The following is a 21,346-nucleotide window of genomic DNA, read 5'->3' as shown; positions in this document are numbered from 1 at the left end:
CTCAAGGCCCTAGGAGCCACCCCAGGCTCTCATAATACCTTGGCTAGTCTCGCTACAAGAAGAGACTCCCAAGCAAAGGAGACACCCCCTGGGAACAGAGCAGAGGAGCCAAGGGGACCAGAGGCTGCTTCGGTCGTTTTCAGGCCCATCACTGACACCATGACACAATTCAGGCAAGAACGACATGTTTGGAGAATGAAACTGTTCAATCAGTACCTACCACCAAGCATGAATTGCTCAAAAACCCAGCTCTGACAAATAACAGAAAGCTACCCGAAGAGCTACAATCCAGAGAAAGCAACAGAATCAGCACCCCTGGAACTTTGCTGCAAACTCTGCCTAGAGACCTCGAAACCGCAGCCCCAGGTTCGCAAGTGCAGTGGGAACACCTCAGGTGTCAGACACCTCTGTCCAGCCCTGCCCACAGCCACCGCGGGGCAGGAGAAAGCGCCCGCCGCCTTCCAAGACTCCGCTTTCCCACTGTAAGAGCAGCTGGGATGACGTGGCTGCCTCGTGGGACTGCTACTCTGGCACACTGAGGCTTAATAAACCCTTTTTCTTCCAGGTCAGGCTTCTCTAGGTATGTGGAAGGCACCCTCTCTACTCCTGAGCTAGAGTCATTTTTTCTGACTCCCTGGCGCTGCCATCCAGTCCAGTGACGCTATGCCAGGCGCCACGCAAGATCCAAGGATGTGAAAGGGACAGACGCAGTCCCTGCCCTGGAGGAGCGGATGGGAAAGGGCGAAAGTGGAGGGAACCTGACGGAGAGGTGACATCTCAAAGCAAAGCCTCAACCTGTCTGTCACCCATGGGAAAAGGACCTGAGAGAAGGCAAGCATACGTTAATACGAAAGGTCCTGCTAGCTTCGGTATGTAATTAGAATAGCTAAAGTTATGGCCATCTCAAAGGATTAAAGCCCTGCTTCTTGGCCTCTGGCTAAGATCAAGTATAAAAGGATTAAATCAGTTCATCCTTGTGACAACCCTACAAAGTGGGCACTATTAGTATGTACACGTTACCAAGGAAACCACAGCACAGAGCAGTTAACCCCTCCCCCCAAATCAAACAGCGAGCAAGGGGCGAGGCAGGAGTCTGAGCCCAGGTGGCCGCACCGGTGCCCCAGCTCTGAGTCGGGACCCTGCACCGCCTCCACCCTAACGTGGCTCTCAGCATCCTCGGAGGACGTGCGACTACAGACCCCAGTTTCCAATCAGGACAGGCAGGCTCAGAGACGAGAGCCCCGCCCAAGGTCACCGGCCTGATGAAGGCTCAGGGCAGGGCTGTGGACTTGGCTCGACTCCACGGTCTGTTCCCTTCCTTAATGAGGCCGGGGCGCTTGCTTCGAATGCAGAGTCCAAGGCCGCACCGCCCCTCCTGAATGGGGCCTGGAATCGGCATGTTCGGCCAGCACATTAGGCTCGGCCCGTGCACCAGTACCTGTGAAGACGCGCGTCCCCAAACACGCTCTCTGAAGACCTGGAAAGGCCTGAGGGCCACTGCTGGCCAGCTGCCCACGTGGGCCTGGCTGGGAGCAAATCAGGGCGGGCACCCCGTCCCTCTTCCTCCTCCCGCCCCAGCTTCTTCCACCTGCGCAAACCACTGGCCTCGATGACAGGGACCAGCACACCTCGGGATCCAGTGACAGCACTGGCGGCGTCTGCTCGACCTGGGCTCCCTCTTCACTGTGCTGAGCATCGGAAACCGCTCCCCGGCCCCAGGGGCCAACAACCGCTTCTCCCCAGGCCCGCGCCCCAGCAAGGGGAGAGCCCTGCGGGCCGACCCCCGGAAGACCCCGCTCTCCGCCGGCCCTTGCGCTCCTCCCCGGCGCCCGCGTGCCCCCTCGACCCGCAAGCCAGCCTCAACGGCCGGCCGCGGGTGCTCTCCCCAGGGTCCGGGGAGGGGCCGGTCTGAGGTCGGTCTCCGAAGGGGGCTCCCTCGGGGGGCCGCCCGGCCTCTCGGCGTGAGCGTCTCCCCTGTCCGTGATGTTTCTCATCGCCCAAAAGCCTGACCGCTGGCGCGAGCGGATGCCTTGGCCTGGAGAAGGACACTTGAGCCCTGAGAGTGACCAGCGTTCGGACGAAGCCTCCTGTCCCGCTGGGCTAGAGCTGCCACTGAGCGGGGACACACACGGGGCCCGACAAAGGAAGCCGCTGCCCTGCGCTGGCCCGCCCTGCACTCATTTCCTCAGCAACCTCTTGTGTGGAGGCAAGAGCTTAGGAAAGAGCCCGCGAGGGGGGCACGGGCGGGAAAGGGCCCCGAGCTGTGTGTGCAGAGAGCCTGGTTCTGCGCAGACTGGACGGCTCTGTCGGCAGTGGTCCAACCGCCCTGGCTCGGCCCGCCTCTCCCTCTGCCCAGGGCCATTACACACACCCCTGCACCTCCTCGCTGATGCCCACCTGCCGCCGTTCCTCACCCCTGGGCCCTGGCGGGGAGAAGGTCGGGTCAGAGGGGCGGCTCCTGCAGGGGAGAGCCTGTGTCCTCAACTGCTTCATCCAAGAGTCTCAGCAACCAGTTCACCGCCAGCTTCAGGGAGGGTCACCTTTAGAAGGAGTTCCCTGGTGGCTCAGTGGGTTAAGGGGCCAGCCTGGTCACTGCTGTGGTACAGGTTCAATCCCTGACCCAGGAGTTTTTGCATGCCAGGGGCACAATCGAGGGGATGGAAAAAAGAGTTCCTTTTACTCCTTTGAAGTACCGAAACCAGAGTTGTGAAAAGCACACGTGTAGACTCTGCCTTTCGTCCCCTCCCTCCCCGGCCTGGGCTGCGCGAGGAAGCGCTGTGTTTACCTCTCAGAGCCCTGCCTGGACTAACAGCTCAGGCTCTGCTGCAGCAGCTCCCCTGCACAGGGTGTGTTCTCTGGCCCTCCTGGGAAATTCAACCATCCCCTAGGTCTCCTGACACCCCGGTCCCCCGTCCCCACACGGCTGGGACAGCTGCTGCTGCTGCTGCCAGCTCTCTCCGTGTTCACAACAACCCTTAGGACTGGGCAGTGAGTTCGCACGTAGAAGGCATGAAATAAGTGTTAACTGGCTCGTGAACTGCAAAGCCAAAGGGCCGAGAAACTCCAGTACTGGCCGCCACCTTTAAGGTGCATTTCCTCCCCCCAGAGGCGTGGCTGCCATAAAACCAAGGCAAGGGGGCTCTCCGGCGTAGCTGCCGCCCAGGGGACTGTCCCGGGCGGGCCTCTTCCTTCCAGAGCTCGCCCTCCTCCCGCGCAGCTCCTCGCCAGGACCTGCTGCAGTGACAGGTTCTCATCCAACACAGGCAAGGCTCCCCCACACACCTGCCTCCATCCCGCTCCCACGGCCTTTCTCCTTCCCCAGGTCGCTTTTCCGCTCTTCCTTCCTGCCTCATCTCTCGCTGGTTCTCCGCCCACGGCCCTGTCTTTGGCCCTGCGGTGCCTAAAGATGAAGGATTACAGGAGGGAGGGGGCAGCAGGGGGAGTGGGCACCACGGGCTTCGTGAAGGCTCTTCTCACGTCTACGCCCTGATCCCTCCAAACTGCCAGCCCTCTTCCCGCCAGGGCTCCACGTACCTGGGACCTTGGATCATTCCCACGCCAGCCCCAGGAGCTGGGGTGCCGGGTCCAGAAAGCCCTTCCCGCAAAAGCGCCGAGGGATTGTGGGCCAGATCGAGCGGAGAGGGGCCAAGATGCACTTTGCTGGGAGATGCGAAGAATTGCCGGGTGTTTTACAGGCCCCCGGAGGCTGCGATCCTCCTCGACCAGTCCCAAAAAAAGAAGATTTTTGTTGTTGCCGTTGAATAATAACTAGAAAAAAATCAGGCTCTCTTCCCTTCTCGTCACTGTCCACTTAGCACTCCCACGTCCTCCTCCCGGACTCTCCTCCCCAAAGGGCCTTCAAGTCCGGGTTTTCAGGCTCAACATTTTCATCCCTTTTCCTGCCAGATGGTCCTCTTCCACTTCAGGGCAGACTCTGCGGAGGGTGGAAGCGGGGCCTAAGTGTTTCCTGAAAGCCTAAAATGGGGTGAGGGCTTGCTAGGCAATTCCGGGCCAAGGGAAAGCTGCCGGCTTCCAAGCCAGTTTTACAAACCCAGACGTGGCTGTTTCGACCGGTCTGGAAACCCAGCCTCTGGGCGAGGGGCCTGAGCACCTCGTGCCCCCTGCCCCGCCAAGAGCCCTGCCCTCGCTTCCAGGCCCCAGGCCCCTCTCAGCAGGGCCCGCCCTCGGCCCATCGCAGCAGAGCTAACTGCCATTTCCTGCACATGCCGGGAATGTTCGGGCCTCGGGGCTTTTGGAGTCAACCAGCCCCTTTCATCTCCGTCCTCCACCGCCATTCCTCCCTAAATACCCAGTTCAAATGTCAGCGTCTTTCTGAAGCCTCTTCTGCTCCCGTCCTGGCCTCATTCTCACCCTTCCCATGCTCTCCGGCCTAGCGGACCTCAACCTGACGCCTGCCTGCTCCAGAAAAGACACCACCGCAAGCCGGCTTTCTCAGAAGAGGACTGGGAAGCAGAGCAAGGGCCAGCCAGGTCTTGGCACTGGGGCCCCCCGGCCGTGGCGTGGGAGAGGCCCTCCTCACCGTGAGGCCCCGAAGACCGGGGAGCGGCCAGGTGGGAAGCACCAAGAGGGGACACGCCTCCAGTGGCCCCGCGCCAACCCTCAGCCTCCAGACGCTCCCTCGGCCTCACCCTCTTAGCTCTTAGGTCAGTGTCTATTTCATCAAGACAAGAGAAACAACCGGAGCAGATCCTCGATGGGCCACCACCGGCAACAGCACAGACCCTGTCACTTCTCTGCTCAGGACGAACCCTCCCAGTTCGTCACAACGACCCTCGAGGCCTTCGGCACCTGGGTCCCTGTGGTCCCTGCGACCTCATTTCAACCAGAACGACTCTTGCTCCCCCGCCCCGGCCACACTGTCTCCTCACTACTTCCTGAAACACACCCGACACCTGCCACCGTGGAGCCCCCACACCTGCTGTCTCCGTAACCAGAGCCTGCTCCCGTGTCTCCCAGGACTTGGGTCAGACACCATCTTCTCAGGGAAGCCCTTCCTGGATCACACGATGAAACTCAGTATGAAGAAATTACTATTTAGGAATCCCCATCGTGGCTCAGCGGTTAATGAACCCGACCTGTGGAAGACAAAGAAAGCAGAAGAAAAACCAGGAGCAAAAAGCCAAAGAGAACTTGGAGCGAGCTCAGATTTCCTGCACTGGACACAGAAAGCGCCATCCATGACGGAAAACATCGATCAACTGGACCAGTCTAAGGACTCTGTTCATTAAAACGCCGTTTAGAAAGTGAAAGGGAACCTTCACATGGGTGCACAGGTAATAGAGCTTAGCAAATTTGGGGGCATGAGATACACAGAGCAAAATGATCAGGGAGTAGAGTAACCCCCAGACTACAGATCTCGGCCAGATGGGGGCTAAGTTTCCCTTTGGAGCAAAAGCTCAGTTCGGAAGGTCGCAGAGGAAAGCGCCCGTACACAGCCAGGCGCTGCGGGTTCTAAGTGCGTTTAGCTCATCTGTCCGGCTGTCATGTCTTCCGTTTTATGGATGAAGGAACCGCGGCTCAGGTGAAGGGATGCGCGCAGTTTTCCAGTAAGAGGCAGACCGCAGCGCCGGGAGAGGCGGCCACTCGGCTCCCGCTCTGATGCCAGACCACACAGGCCCTCCTCCGGGCTCTGCGCCACAGCCTCCTCCCCAGGTCCACCCCTGCAGCCCAGCTCGCTGGAGACAGTCAGAGAAGGACACTGCCGGGGTCTCAGGCCTGGCCCCCCTGGTGTTAAACCCCATTTTTCCTTCACCAAAGACACCCAAGAGGCTCCTCTCTTGCTCTTGCTGCTCCTCAGGCCTCTTCTCCCCACGGCTCTTCCCCACCCAGGGCCCGAGGCACTCACACACACAGACCCCTCAAAGAAGGCCGCCCCCAGCAATGCGATCCAGCTGGACCTACAGGCGTCTGTCCAGCCATCTGGCCGACTCCTCGAAGGGTTCTATCGGGGACAGAGTTTGCCTTTTTCCTCCTTTAAGTAAGGCAACTGCTACTTGGCTCCTGTGGTTCTCAAACTGTGGTGCCGGGAGGACCACAGTGAGCTCACGGGGTGCTGCGAGAGCTTTTAAATCGCTAAGAGAAGCAAGAGCGACACCCACCATCTGTTGGATACCCCGCGGGTTCACAGTTTTCACATTAGACTGTACTACATTCTTTTCGATGATGTCATTTCTTTGTGAAGCTGAGTTTTCAGCAGCTGCTGTGATACCAAACAATGACTGTGTGAACAGCAACGCGGAACAGGAAACGGGGACGGCCGAGTCCGATCTCAGCCCCAGATGTGGGACGTCGATCAGCGCCCAGCACATCCCCGTCCTGAGAACCAGTGACACCGACACACGCTGTCAGGTCAGTCCATGGGGTCTGACCTCTGCATACGGTAGGCAGTGATCACCATAAGTCTGGAACCATCTGCCCCCATAGAAAGCTTTTTTTTTTTTTTTTTTTTTTGAGGGCCGCACCCACAGCATTTGGAGGCTCCCAGGCGAGGGGTCCCATCGGAGCTACAGCTGCCGGCCTACCCCACGGCCATAGCAACGCCAGATCCCAGCCACATCTGCGACCTACACCCCAGCTCACGGCAACACCAGATCCTTAACCCACTGAGCAAGGCCAGGGATCGAACCCGCATCCTCATGGATGCTGGCCAGACTGTCTCTGCTGCGCCACGACAGGAAGTCCAATGCGCCCATGTAAAGTCATTATGACGTTATTGACCACATGCCTTCCGCCGGGTACCACATCCCTGCGGCTTACTTATTACATAACGGGGTTTGTACCTCTTAATCCCCTTCACCTATTTCATCCCCCAATCCTCCTCTAAAAATATTTTTCAATTTATATGTATAATTTTTTCAAATGGCTACTCAGTTATTCAGATTTAAGCACTTACTACATTGCTTACACCTAAATAATAAATAAAAAGAAAGTACTTCCGGGAGTTTCCGACATAGCTCAGAGGGTTGAGAACCCATCACAGTGTCCGAGAGGACACAGGTTCGATCCCTGGCCTTGCTCAGTGGGTTAAGGATCCAGCGTTTCTGTGAGCTGCAGTGTAGGTTGCAGATGCAGCTCCAATTCGACCCTTGGCCTGGGAACTTCCATATACCTCCAGTGAGGCTGTAAAAAGGAAAAAAATTGTAACAAAGTATTTCTTTTGGCCTATGAGCACTGTGAAAACTTAAGCATTAGAGGCCCGCACACTGAGAAAGGTTAGGCCGCCCTGCAGCAGGTGTTTGGAGGTCTCTGTGTCAAGGAGCCGAGGAGGAGCTTCCCAGGGCGGGCAGGCGGGCGGCGAGCGCCGAGCACTCAGCCTGTGGGCCGCACACTCGGGCTTCCACTGCGGCTGCCGGGGCCCCGGCCCCCTCTCAGCCCAGATGCTGTGCACATCTGCGTCCGCTGTACCCCAGGCTCCCCTCTCAACTCCCTCCCGGAAGAGCTCTGTTCAGCTTGGACCTCATGACTAAAACCCAAGCCAGCCCAGAAGCCAGCAGGGGACTTCCACAGCCGCAGCCACAGACCAAACCATGATGCCCAGGGGCAGGGAGTGCCCGACAGCCCCGCCTCTGAAAGGCCGTGACGTCCCAAGACTCAGCTTGGGCCACTTTCTGTGAGGAGGGGGTTGGACAAGGACAAAGGGCTGGAAGAGAACAAAGCTACAGACCTGGAATTTGCTTTTTCATGCTAATTTCCTGGTAGGGGCGGGCAGTGACTCAGAGAATGAAGGGAAGGCAGCCCGGCAGCCAGGAGGGGGCGGGGAGGGGCGGAGCAGAAAGGAGATGCGAGTTCCAATTCCAGGACGAGCCAAACAGGAAGATGTTCTCAGTCTGGCCAAGATGAGGCCTTTCTCCTTCCATTATCCCTCGTCTGAGCCCAGGCTAAGCGGAGAAAAGCTGAAATGCAGGAGGGGCTCCAGGCTGGAATGTTCCCCGGAAATTCCTGTTTGGGATATTGCACTGGGTTCTCCTCACTGTCAGAGGGACAGACTGGGCTCACACAGCATCCTGAGGACCGCGAGCAGGGTGGAGAGGGGAGGCCCGGCACAGGAGGCACGACGAAAGGAACCGAGAATGTTCACCCCGGAGAGGAGGCTGTGCGGGGGGCCTGGCTCGTGCCCTGAGAATTCTCAACGACGCTCATGCGAGAAAGGGAGCGGATCCACTTCCTGTGGCCCCAAAGGGACCTCGGGCAGCAAGAAGGTCCAGAACGGCCGAAATAAAGGAGAACGTCTCACCCTGACCTTCCGACGAGGCGCCAAGTCCTCCTTAGCACCCAAGCCTGACCTCTCGGTTACAGACTAGGCTCCTGAGGACAAGGGCTGCCTTGTCCACCGTAACTCACCCTGTTTGGAGTACACGGCACACACTGGGAAACACGTGCCAGGTCAGCGAACGACGCGGCAGCTGGTGCCTACAGTGACTCACTCCTTCAGCAAGGTGTCGGTTTGGTTTGGTTTGGTTTTTTGGCTGTGCCCGGGGCATGCGGAAGTTCCTGGGCCAGGGACAGAACCCGTGCCACAGCAGCAACTTGAGCTGCTGCAGTGACCACGCCAGATCCCAGACCCGCTGCACCGCAAGAGAACCCCTCAATATATATGCTTTGGGGGCCCCGTGCCAGACGCTCAGTTCAGATGCTGGAGCTACAAGGGTGAAAGGAGCAGCGAGGGCTCGTCCTGCCCGCCTGCACGGCGGGTGCGCACAGGCGGCACGGAGCGGGCCTTCTGCTGCCGAGGTGCGCTGATCTTGGAGAGGACGAATATCTTCTAAGCTGAGAGGGAAGAGGACCCCAAGGGCCATGGAGAACCCGCCTTCCATCACTGCTCCCACCCACGAGCCTGGAGACCCAGGCCCGCCTAAGACCGCCTTCTCGGCTGAGGCGAGGCCTCGGCTGAGACTGCCCTGTGCGGGGCGGGACCGGCCAGATGGGCGCTTTACCACGGTCCCGAGCACCCGAGACAAGACGAAGCCGGCTCCTGGGTGAACCTGGGCCCTCAGCCCAGCAGCAGGTAAGTGTGGGCCGGTGAGGTCACAGGAGCTGTTTCTGGGGCCCCATAATGTCCCCGGCAGCCGCAGGCAATTATCCTGCCGGCGGGCCTCTGGATGACAACACAGTTACTGCAGAACAAGTCTCCAGGAAATAATTCCACCATCTTCTCAAGATACAGGCGTGGTTCCGACGGCTGAGGGCACGAGAGGGCAGCTCCAGGGCACGAGAGGGATGAGGGGCACCAGCGACGTGCGGCCCAGACCCGATCCACTGCACAGACAGCAGCCTCTTCAGAGGGGCCCTTCGCGGCCTGCACACTTATCCCAATGCCTTCTCAGAACATTCCTGACGCTCCTGTTTGGAAACTGCCCTCGGAGACTTTCAAACATTATCTGAATTTTCTCTGAAGGAAGATATGCATCTTGCAAGGCTGCTAACTCCTACAGAGCCGGGTCCCACCAAGGGTACACACGAGAGAAACGCTCTTGGGTCGCAATAAGCCGCCGCCGTCAGACATGCCGTGCAGCCCTGACGTCAGAGGGAGGAGAACCGAGGTCCCCGAGCTCCACTTGTTAGGGCAGCGCTGTCATCACTCGCTCGAGGTCGCAGGGCCCCCCGAGGATCCAAAAGCCCTCCGAACCGCCACGGAAAAGGTCTGCGCCCACCGTTTCAGGGGCCGACACGCTCCCCAAGTCCCGCAGACCCACCGTCCGAATCCGTGTCCTAAGCCACCTCCCCCGCAAGAGCACGCACAGCCCTGACGGGAGGCCCACGTCCTCGCGCCACAGTTTCAAACCCGGAAACTGGCAACTTACAACGGGCTCTCAGGATCTGAGCAAACGCCAACTCCAGACCCATGAGACTCACAAATGCCCGCGATCCTGACGCTCCAGGGCGACCTTGTCTAACGTGGTTTTTTGCCAAGCAGAGCCGAAGACAATCCCCAAAGCGGCAGCAAACCCACCTCCGCTATTGCCACCTGCCTTCAGCAGCGGAAGTGCCTTCGAAGCGCGGGCCACGGTCGCGGCCTGGGTCCTGGCCCTCCCAGAGCCCCAGGCTCCCTGGAGAAATGGGGGGACGTGCCTCCTCCCCCCGCCCGGGCCAGCCGGGACGCTCACCAAGCAGCTCCCAACACACGGAAAGCCTCCCAGGTCACTTCTGACTCACGCATTCTTCTCCGTAATGAGGAAAGACACGTGGCTGAGCTCTTGTGTCTTTTCACATTTGTAGCCCCCAATTAGGCCTTTCTGAGGGACGGAGCTGATGCATTCTGTGCGGTGACCCGCAATTACGCGTACAGGCATCATGGCCTATCCAGGCCACCATCGGCTGCACGCACGCCGAGCTCAGACCCAGAGGGTGAGTGATGGGCCTCAGGGGCACACACTGCTCTTCCTTGGCTGCATGTGGGGACACTGTCCCTCTGCCCCCTTCACCAATCTTCCTCATCCACTGCCTGGCTCAGCACAGCTCACCCAAGGACTGGTACCTTGGTGGGCCCGGTGCCCACAGAAATGGACCACTTTGTTGGACTCAGTATATTACCAAGGCAACAGAACTTAAAGCGCCTTCTCCGGCTCCCCACAAACTTCTCACCTGAGGTCACCCCCACCAGCCGAGAGAGTCCTGTAGCCCACCGCTGAGGGGCTGGGCTGCGGGAGCTGACACGGGCCACCTCTCATGGCAGCCTCTCTGCCGCCAGCTGCAATGGCCTCACTGCTCCCAAGGGCCCAAAGAAGAATCCTTCCCCTTGCGAACGCCCAGCACCATGGCTCCGCAGCGCTGGCCTGGCCAGGAGCGACAGCGTCCGATCTGTCCCTAAGATACTAACTCTGCTAAAAACTGGTTTCTTCCACCTAAAAGTCCATCGACAGAGGAATGGGTAAAGGTGTAGGACAGGAGTTCCCTGGTGGCCTCACACTTAGGACTCAGCATTGCTCAGCACTGCTGTGGCTCAGGTCTGATTCCTGGGAATTTTTGCATACCGTGGGCAGACACACACACACACACACGATGGAACACTCCTCAGGCATAAAAAGGGATGCAGTGCCATCTATAGCAACACGATGGACCCAGAGATGATGCTCATACCAAGCGAAGGCATAAAGACAAACAACATGACATGGTACCACGCGCATGTGGAATCTAAAACATGACACAAACGAACCTACCTAAGAAACAGAGGCAGACTCGCAGACACAGAGAACAGACCTGGGCGGCCCAGGGGGCGGGGGTGAGGAGGAGGGAGTGGGAGTTTGGGGTCAGGAGAGGCGGCCGTTCTATGCCAGGCAGATAAGCAACGAGGCCCTGCTGTGCAGCCCAGGGGACTGCACTCGACTTCCCGGGACAAACCGTGACGGAGAAGACCGTAAAAAGAGGCCCATCCACGTGTGACGGGGTCACGCTTCTGGACAGCAGGAGTTGATACGACACTGCGCATCAATCACACTTCATTTCTAAAAGCAGTTTTTTTAAAAACTAGTTTCTTGAATCTTTAATGGAAGCTCAAATCCCGATTCCAAATATAATCAAAGACACTGCCGCCAGTCGGCCCAGGGCAGCTGGACGCACAATAAAGGCCCACACTCAGAGCAGTGCACACTTTAAGGAAGAGCACAATATCTCAAGCACAATTTTCTTGTTTTGTCTTTTTAAGGCCACACCTGCAGCCTGTGGAGGTTCCCAGGCTAGGGGCCAAATCAGAGCTACAGCTTCCGGCCTACAGATCCGAGCCGTATCTGAGACCCACGCCACAGTTCGCAGCAACGCCGGATCCTTAACCCATGGAGCAAGGCCAGGGATTGAACCTGCGTCCTCAGCGATGCTGGTCAGATTCGTTTCCACTGCACCACCACGGGAACTTCCGCAACCATAATTAGTTTGCAAGTTAGCCTTTTTCCCCAACGCTGGCTCCGAGTCCTTTGGAAGGCAAACATCTTTTCAAAAACACTTTGACCTGCTGCTCATTTGAGTCTGCCAAACGAAACAAGGTGAAAGGCAAGGTTCTCTCCCTTTTACAAAGACGGAAATGGAGGCTCAGGGAGGCTGTCTGGCGCCAAGGTTACTCACCCAGCAAGCACAGGGCCAGGTCTAGGACCCCGCGTAGCTGTGTGACCCTGCTCTTCACACGGCGACAACTGCCCGGAGCTCCCTCTGGGGTTTAGTGTGAGAGCAAGAGGGATGAGGTGCGAGAGGTCCTCGGAGCAGCGTCTGCTCCCCAGCGAGGCCCGAGCCACTCCTGCTGCCGCTGTCGCAATCGTGCAGAGCATCACCTACCGCAGCCCAGAGTCTCCGTTCCAGCCTAAAGCTCCTTCCTCTCCGGGCTTCTGCGAGGATCCCCAGGAGGCGTCCCCTCTAAGCCCGCGTTCGCTGGCCATCTGCCCGCAGGAGCTGGCGCCCCCGGCCTCACGGCCGGACAGCCCCCTCACCTGCCCCGGCTTCGCCAGGCTCCCTGCCCCACCCTTCGTGCGGGCCCCACTGCAGCCCCCTGCCCTCCAGGGCCACTCGTGGTGCTTTCCCTGCCCTCTGGGGCTCGCCCAGCCTGCGGTCCCCAACTTCTCATTCGTCTGGATCCTTCCTGCAGTGATCCTTTGAGGAGCACCGGCTCGTTAGCAAGCACTGGGGGAGCACTCCCTGCCCCTCGAAGACAGGAGGGGAGACGTGCAGGAGGGGGCTGTGCGGGAACAGGAGGGGGCCCAGGGCGGCAGGTGTTGGAAACGCGATGCTGAGGGGAGCCTTAGAGAGTGACTTCTGGGCAAAGGGAGGCAGGGCCATTGAGAGCTAGGACAATAGCGTCTATGCAGAGTGACAGGCAGAGTCTGCAGAACACGCTAACCCCACTGCCAGCACGAGCGGTCGGGGTTGAAGGTGTGTACGCGCGCAAGAGAGAGACAGAAAGAGAGACCGACAAAGTGAAGAGATGAACAGAGAGAAAAACGAGATGCGGGAGGGTGGGCCCGCCCGGCCTGGGGGTGGCAGGCAGCTGGGGCAGCAAGCGCCCCGTCTGCTGTGGCCCGAGGGGCGTCACGTCCGCTTTGGTCTGAGGGGCAACGTGACCCCCTGACATGCTCGCCAGGTACCGATTTTAAATGCAAAATCCTTTAACAACTGTTTTCTCTTTCCTTCTGTCTTCTCCTTCTAAAGAAGAGGGATTTATCCTGATTTTCGTTTCTGCCCTGCTCTGAGCCCTGAGTTTTAGTGCCAATGCTTTTACGCAAATCCAGCTTCACGTCCTGAGTGAAATATAATTTCACAGGAATGTGACTCTGGAATGATCTCATTGAAAAGGCACATCCAGCAAAGGCCACAAGCAAACTTCAGTCCAGCCCATTCTCCCCCAGAGCCAAGGAGATCGCGGGCCCCTTTCCCTTAAATGGACACTGCGCCTGGGACCCAAGCAGGGCCTACCAGCTGCCCACGGACACCGTCCTGCCCACAGCCAGCCTGCTTGCCTGCAGATGGAGGCCTGGCCCTGAGCAGTGATCGGCACAGAGCATTCTGCACCGTACAAGGCCAGGCTCAGGACAGCATCCGAGCGAGCTGGCCCCACCGCACGGAAGGCCTGTGGCCCCAGGCCAGGAACTACCAGCTGCAGCTATTAGCCCCCGTCCCCTCCCCGTTGCATCTCTGTCAGGCAGAAAAAGGCCAGAAACCAAGCCGCTAAGGGGTCCTGCCATAGCCACCTGCCTCCCCCACCTCTCGGAAACTGCTGCTACCCCATCCCATCGAAAGAGCCGGAAAGCAGTATCTGACTCTAAAACCAGACGGCAAAGCCAGGGGGAGGCGGGCCCAGCAGAGCTGAGACAGAGCAGAACTGGGAAAGAAATGACACACTCTGACGGACTTTCCAAAACTCTAGCTGAAAATCACTCCACTGGAATCTCTGGAAACAGCGTCCTGACTCCAAAGCTGTGCCACACGGCAAGGAGCCCGTGCAAACGGGCGGCCTGCAGGGTCCACAGGACGCTCTGTGCTGTACCCGCGACGTCTCTGCAGACCAAGCACTTCCCCAACGCAAAGAGTGTCCCAAGAGGACGGTCTGCCGGGGTGTGCCCTGCGAGGCCTCTCGGGAAAAGAGCTGCCCGGGGTCCGAGCCCGAGGGCACCTCCACCAGCCTCGGGCTGGGCTGGGCCGCCCTCCCCTTCCCTAAGCTCCAGTTTTCTCGACGGGGGTGGTGGTGGCAGTTCCAGCCAGGACGGGTACTGAGCAGGCTAAATAAGATGTGGCCTGCAAAGGACTCGCCACTGTCCTCGGGCCTCGTCTCTGGGCAGTGCGGCTCCTCAGTCCCTCCTCGTGGCTGGTCCTGTGCCTCCTCCCAGGCGGCCACGCGATGCCCCAAAGGGCGGAGGCCCCAGCCGGGGAGGGCGCACCTGACAGAAACATGCTTCTCCTCCCGCTTCCCGTCCTCCAAGGAGCCCGCGGCACCGCCAGGAGCTGAGCTGCGGTGCGCCTTCCCCGGGGCCCCCGGAAGGAAAGGCAGGTGACGATGACAAAGGTGGGCTCTGTCCGCCAGCCCCGGTCAGGGAGGCAGGAGGAGAAGCGCGTTCTCAAAATTGCCACAAAAGCTTCTTCCTCCCGCCCCCCAGCAGCGCCCCTGCGCCCCACCCGGGCCCCATGAGACGCCGGGCCGGGAATCTGGAAATTGGCCAAGCCAGTGGCACAGTCAGCTCCCCAACATCAAGGGACAGGCCCAAGGGCAGGCACCAGGTCGGCCCAAGCCCTGGAGCCCCAGCCACTCTGACCCTCTCACGGCCGCATGAGGTGCTCCGTCCCCAGCAGGACGGGGGTGAGCAGGCAGGCCCGGCTCCAGAGCCACGGGCCGGAGGCCAAGGAGGGAGCCCGGGGAGGAAAGGCCTGGCTCTGGTGTCACATCACCTCTCTGGCGATCACTCCAAGGCCACCAGGTCCTTAAAAACTCTCCTCAGGCACAGCAGAAGTCTAACCGCACCCTAAAAATTTAGTGTCCAAATAAGGGAGCGGTCGGGGCTGGAACCGCTGGCCTGTCCCAACTCCGAAAAGCCCTTCGAGAGAAGCAGTTCCCAGGCCTGGGATTCCATGGACAGGTTGTGACCCTGGAAGCACTAACGGGCACGTTCTCGTGGCTAATTTCTCTGACCCTCCAGATGGCTGTGCTGGGGACACACCCCAGAGGAGGCCTCGGGACCTTAGTTCCTGGCAGGGACTGTGCACCAGCACAGAGGCCCGGCCGAGCCAGCAGCTCCAAGGACACGCTCTGGGAGCCGCGCTCTGGAAGAAGACGTCCTTGGAGCTGTTCTTATTTAACCAAGCGAGAGCCAAATATGGCCAACTAGGAAGCAGCAAACTTTGTCATCTTCTGGGCAGTTTTTCTCCAGCTAATCGCCTCATTCCAAGCTTACTACAATGGCCTCTGGTTACGGAAAGCGCCCTTCCCTGAGCGCCAGCCCAGGGAGGTCCCAAAGCAACGTGAAGCGTCCCTACCATCACCACGAGGGCCCTTTGTTCGTCCATCTCAGGCCGCCGGCTCCCACACCAGAGACTGAGAACCCGGAACCACAGCACCACTGTGTCATTCCTCCCTGCGGGCTCTGAAAGGGCCAATCACACCAAATCCAGGTTCCTCCACTTCCCCGGAACGCTGCCAAATGCCAGCCAGTCTCACTCCTCTCCCCTCTCGTCAACCACCCCCACCCGACCACCGCCGTCCCCCACCCTCCACGCACGCGCACACACACCACACGCACACACACGTGCACACACACGCGCGCTTCTCTCTCCAGACAGGACACCTCCTGCTCCAAACCTCTTCATGTCTGCATCCATGTCTTACTTTTCAAACCATTTCCAGCCTGGGGTCGTCTCTGCCCTCGCTGCCACCTAAATCCCATCCATGCTCCAGGCCCAGGTCAAAGGTCCTTCTTACACGTGGGCTAGGAAACATCAGGTCCACAAACAATGGCCAGGCACCGTCTGTGAGGACACTGGTGACAGGGTTTCAGCAGGCCACACCCTTAGGTGATAAGCCACCCTCAGACCCAACGACAACAACTTAGCCCTCTCGCTCCTACTCAAGAAAGGCTGCTGGACCAGGAGTCAGAGGGCCACCATTGTGGGAAGAACCCTGGCAACCGTGTAAATTGTGCACCTCGATGAACCCATTCCCACAAACCCGGGTCCTTCAACTCCTGCAGTAACGGGTGGAGGGACTCCACGTGACGCAGTGTGTTCTGAGGCATTTGCTCTTTTCTCCCTGAGGGAAACACAAGAGGTTCTCCACGCGCCAACGTAGAGACCCAAGACTCGGCGGGAGGAGAGCCCCAACCCACCCCAGTGTCACGTCCGGCCGTGGAGACTCACTGCCCTCCGCCCCGCGTCCTCCCCGCAATCGGCCTGAGCCCCAAGCCTCGGGGTCAGTGCATCGCACGTGCGTCTCCGCCACTGCTTCTTACAGCGCGACGGTTTGGCCTCCTGCTGGTGAGGTCACCCTTCCCGGCAAGACTGAGTCAGCCTGGGACCCCGTCTAGAGAAGCTCACAGCGCTCGTGTGCTCAGGTGTGCTTGGTAGGCCAGGGCTGCCCGGAGGCCACAGCGCCTGCTGATCGATGTCTGGCACGTGTGGCCAGTGGCCAGAGCCTGACCGAACAGGCAGGACACAAAGCAGCAGCTGCCATCAGCCCTCGGATCGCTGGCATCTAGCTCGGAGGCGTGTACGCCTGCGCGGGGCGTCGTGTCCAACTGGAACAAGAGCTGAAGTCTTTGAAACCTGGAGCATCAGGCAGGGTCATCTCCCACTCGGCCCCCAGGCTGCCCCGCGGGCGGCCCCGCCAAAGGCTAGCGGGAGGGCCCGGGCACAGTCGGAGCATCGGCAGAGGCCTCGCCACACGTTTGCCGCCCCTCCCCCGCCGCTGACCACCCACTGGTCAGTCTGCACGCGCGGGTCCACGTGTCTGGGAGTCGGGCTGTATTTACACTGCCCGCGTCTGTTGTTAGCAACAGAAACCAAGTGCTTCAAGGCAGAAAAGGCCGGCCAGCCAAACTGGCCTGCCGCCCCCGGCCGGCCCCAGCTCCGGGAAGCGGCTGCCAGCCACCCTGCGAGCTCCTGCTGACCACGTGGGCCGATGGCGCCCACATTCAGGGCAGCTGGCCGGAGCCAGTCCCCCAGGTCGGTCACCGCCGGGCGGCCCCGGCACAGCCCCCCTTCTTCCCTGGAGGCCACACCTCAACACCGGTGCCCCCGCCTGCCTGCTGCGGCCTCCCGCCAGCGCCGAGGACACCCGCACTCCTCCCTCGGTCGCGAGGGACTCTCCAGATGAGCGCTGCCTCCCCAGACCCCGACCCCGACCCCGCCTCCCCGGCCTCTCCCCCCTTCAGTTCGTCCACAACGGATCGTGGCCCCGGTTCTGGCGTCAGGCTCCTCGATACAATCAGCGGTGAGCAGGGCCCCTGCTCTGTTCTCGGCAGAGGAAAAAGGGAGATGTGACTCCTGCGCTCAAGGGGCTCACGGACTATCGACAGGAACTGACGCCACGTGAGAGCCAGACCGAGCAGTCCAAGGTTCGTGGGCGGGAGGGAGGGGGCTCAGACGGGGTTGACGTGGGGGGGAGACGCGAGACAGGTTTTCAAGGACAAACAGCAGGTGAACAGAATGAGACAAAAGGCCCTTTGGCATGAAGACTCAGGCTGTGACTCCAGGTCCCAGGGCAGGAAGAAGGCAGGCCTGCCAGGTGCGAGGGAAGGAACCGAACCTGCCCCACGGCTGCCACACCCTCCGGTCCCTCTGCTCCTGCCTCTGCCGAGAGCGGGCTCGGTGCTTCCTCCTTCTGAGCGGGGCAAACGCCCTCCCCAGAGTGCCCACAACACCCAGCCCGGCTCCTGAGCCGGAAACACCCTGCTGGACCTCTCGGTGCTCCAGGCTCCCGCTCCCACACGGGCCGAGCCGCGTGCTCCCCCGGCCGCACAGGGGGTCTCTTCTCGGCTGGCTCGGGTCAAGCTGTCTTCACTCACCAGAGCAGGAGAGGGTGCGAGGCTTTAGTGCCGCCTCTGGTCCCGCAGGGCCGGTCTCGCCTCCTCCCGCTCACACGCGCCGTCATCCAGCTCATGTGTTCCGAACACCAGCAGGTGCGCGGGGCCTGGGTCCATCCTGAGTTGACGTTCTAGTGAGGTGGGCACAAACGACCACCAACCCTGGGAAGGAGCCACCGCAGACCAAAGGCCGCGGGCTTAGGTGCGGGGGCGCGGGGGAGGGGGTGTTACTCTAGGTGAAGACGCAGAGCGGGGTCGGGGGGGCTGCCCTTGCACTGGCCCTGGAAGGTCAAATGGCACAGGACGAGGCGGGCCGTCCTGGGCAGAGGGACAACGAGAGCACAGCCCTGGTGGCAGGAAGGCAGCGACAAGAAGGGGAGCAAGACAGTCTCATGGCAGTTGGCCCGGAAGGGGGCCAGAGACAGAAAAACACCAGACCCCAGCGGCCTCTGAGAGCCAGACTAAGAATCCCACCTTTTCTCTGCGAAGTCAAGAACATTTTCTGAGAAAGGAATGATGGATCAGAAACCGTGCTTCCAAAAGAAGGGGCCGTCCTCAGAACCCAGGGCTGCAGCAGAGGGGTCTGCTTCTGTGGTCGCCCAGGGCTGGCGATTTCAGGCCAGGAGGGAGGGCGGAGGTCAGCTGGTCGGGTACAGCGGCAGAAGGCATGTCTTTGAGGCTGGGGTCCTGAGGACGAGGACCGGCTGGAGAAGCAGGGGCCAGAGGGGCCAAGAAAGCGTAGGGCGTGGGCGTTCGGGAGCTTAGGGAGGGGCAGAAAGCATGCAGCGTCCCAAACTCCAAAGCAGAAGCGCTCAGGCGATGAGGCCTTAAGAGGAAGGACTTCTCAGAGCCGAAAAGGCTGAGGGGCTGTGAGGCGGCAGCCTTGCCGGGTTCTCGGCGGGAAGCCCCGGGTCCTAGTTCCGCCAGACAGGAGACTGGGAAGAAGGCTGGAGGCAGTGAGCAGGGAAAGCAAGGAGAAGCGACGGGCCAAAGAGCGAGGCCTTCAGGCAGGAGCGGCTGCCAGGCGGGTGCAGGGTGAAGGTCGGGACGGGAAGAAGCCGCTGCAGTAGAGGAGCCACAAGGGAGGCGCCCTCTTCAGGGAGAAGCGGGGTTTCGGGCAGGAAGGAGAAGGGAGAAAACAAGAGGCGGGACCACTTTCTGTCCCTCCGTCCAGGCAATCCCGTGCCTTAGTGACCCAGCATCAGGCAGGGCTGGCAGGTGGAGCACTCGGACACGCGGGTCTGCAAACAGCACAGCTCTGCGGGGGGGCAGCTCAGGAGCACACACGTCCAGAAGAGACACACTCGCACAGTGACACCCTGCATCAAGTCAAGAAAAACAAGCCACAGCCAGGAAGGAGACACTGCAAAGCACCTAAGTCACAAAGGATTAAAAAGAAGACCATATCAAGCACTTGGAGAAGCAACAGGAAAGAGACAACCCAAGTGAAAAACAGGCGAAAGAGAGGAAGAGACGATTCAAAGCCAAGGAAACCCAGATAATCAATAAAACACGAACCGAACCGGCACTCCGCCTCTGAAACCAGGAAAACGCAAACGAAGCCACGCGACGCTGCTGCACAGTCGAAGAGTGGAAGACACCGAGGCGTGAAGACCCTCCAACGTTAGCAAAAACGCCGGGAAAGAAAAACTGTCGGCATTGCCGGTAAACACGTAAACCACCACCAACAGCGAGCAGGTGTGGCCTCGCAAGGGGAAGCATCGCACACGCCGCTCCCGCCGGCTGGTTTACGGGGACGCGAGCGCGTTCCCCGTATAAGAACGCTGGTTACTCACAACACGCGGAAAGGCTCTGATCTCCCCGCAAGACTACACAGCGGCTCATCACACACCAATTAAACGGAACGATTTTATCCAGGCCCACTTTCCGACAATGACACGGGGTAAAACAAGCCCCTGCCAACGGCTGCGTGGAGAAATGGTGTCGAGTGTACAAAACTGAACACACACGCTGCTCTACATCATCCAAGGACACACAGAGAAGACGACCGCGTGCCGGGTGAGGAGGCTTAGCGATTTCCGAGGGGAAAGGACTGGGAAAGCTTATGCGGAGCCGCCGTATTTTTTCCTTTTTTCTTTTCTTTGTCTTTTCTAGGGCCACACCCGTGGCCTATGGAGGTTCCCAGGCTAGGGGTCGAATCGGAGCTGTAGCCACCGGCCTACACCACAGCCACAGCAACGCAGGATCCAAGCCACATCTGCGGCCTACACCACAGCCACAGCAACGCAGGATCCAAGCCACATCTGTGGCCTACACCACAGCCACAGCAACGCAGGATCCAAGCCACATCTGCAGCCTACACCACAGCTCACGGCAACACTGAATCTGAGTCACTATCCAGCCATGTCTGCGACCTACACCACAGCTCACGGCAACGCCAGATCCTTAACACACTGAGCGAGGCCAGGGATCGAACACACAACCTCATGGTTCCTCGTCAGATTCGTTAGCAACTGAGCGAAGGGAACTCCAGTCATATCTGTCATATTTTAAAAAATTTTAAATAAGAGACCTGAAGCAAATACAGTAAAATGCTAATATTAAATCTGAGTGGTGGGTGCACAGGTTTTCATTAAATCAACTTTTTTCTTTTGCTTTAATATTTGTCTGTGGAAGATACCCAAATAATATTAGTCAAAAAAGGAAGTTTCGACACAATGCTATGTGCGTTTGTTTTTTGCTTTTAAAGAGCAAACCTAGAACATATTAAAAAAAAGGGTTTAATCCCAAAACATAACAGTACTTAATGCTACTCTGGTAATGGGGTGATATGTGATTTTGGCTTTTCTTCCTAATAATTTTTGCTGTGTACAAATATTCTGCAACGAGCATGGCTTTCTTCTATTATTTAAAAATTGTTGAAGTTAGCTGACTTTGCACACAAGAATTGAAAAAGTAAAGGAAACGTGGAGAAGCTGGTCTGCCAACAGGAGGGGCTTTTACCGGGAATAGGGCAAGAGGTTGGCAGGGAAAGAGGGAGGCAGGGTGGACAGAAGTCTGACCAAAGCTCTACAAAAATGAAGCGTTGGGAGAGCAGGGATCAGAGGGTCACACACCCGAGGGAGAATCTTCCAACAGGAGACGAAGGCAGAGGCAGACGGTCCCCGAGACCCAGAGTCACGGCTGTGCTGACTGCACAGAGCACGAGGCAGCGAGGACCACGCGGCCCCCAGTCCCACTCACAACGCTGGTAACCGCTCATTCTCCATTCAGAGTCTGAACCTGGCAGAGAAACCCGCTCGAGGGCCGGAAGGAAGACTCCAGGCCAAGCCGCCTGGGTACAAAGTCCCTCCTAAGAACAGACCCCAGAGGAGTGACCT

General features: G+C 59.2%; 1 protein-coding gene across 1 annotated transcript in view; it reads right to left on the bottom strand.

Moving 5' to 3' along the window:
* Positions 1-4,107, bottom strand: part of ST5 (suppression of tumorigenicity 5) — a 49,570-nt gene extending 45,463 nt beyond the window's left edge. The window contains 1 exon segment of the mRNA XM_021062259.1: positions 3,535-4,107. Within this exon segment, the coding sequence (XP_020917918.1) occupies positions 3,535-3,551 (17 nt within the window). The 5' untranslated portion in view covers positions 3,552-4,107.

This window comes from Sus scrofa, chromosome 9 (genome assembly GCF_000003025.6).
Source record: "Sus scrofa isolate TJ Tabasco breed Duroc chromosome 9, Sscrofa11.1, whole genome shotgun sequence".
In the NCBI taxonomy this organism is placed as follows: Eukaryota; Metazoa; Chordata; class Mammalia; order Artiodactyla; family Suidae; genus Sus; species Sus scrofa.
The sequence above is the reverse complement of the archived record's forward strand: the minus strand, read 5'-3'. Positions and strand labels throughout refer to the sequence as shown.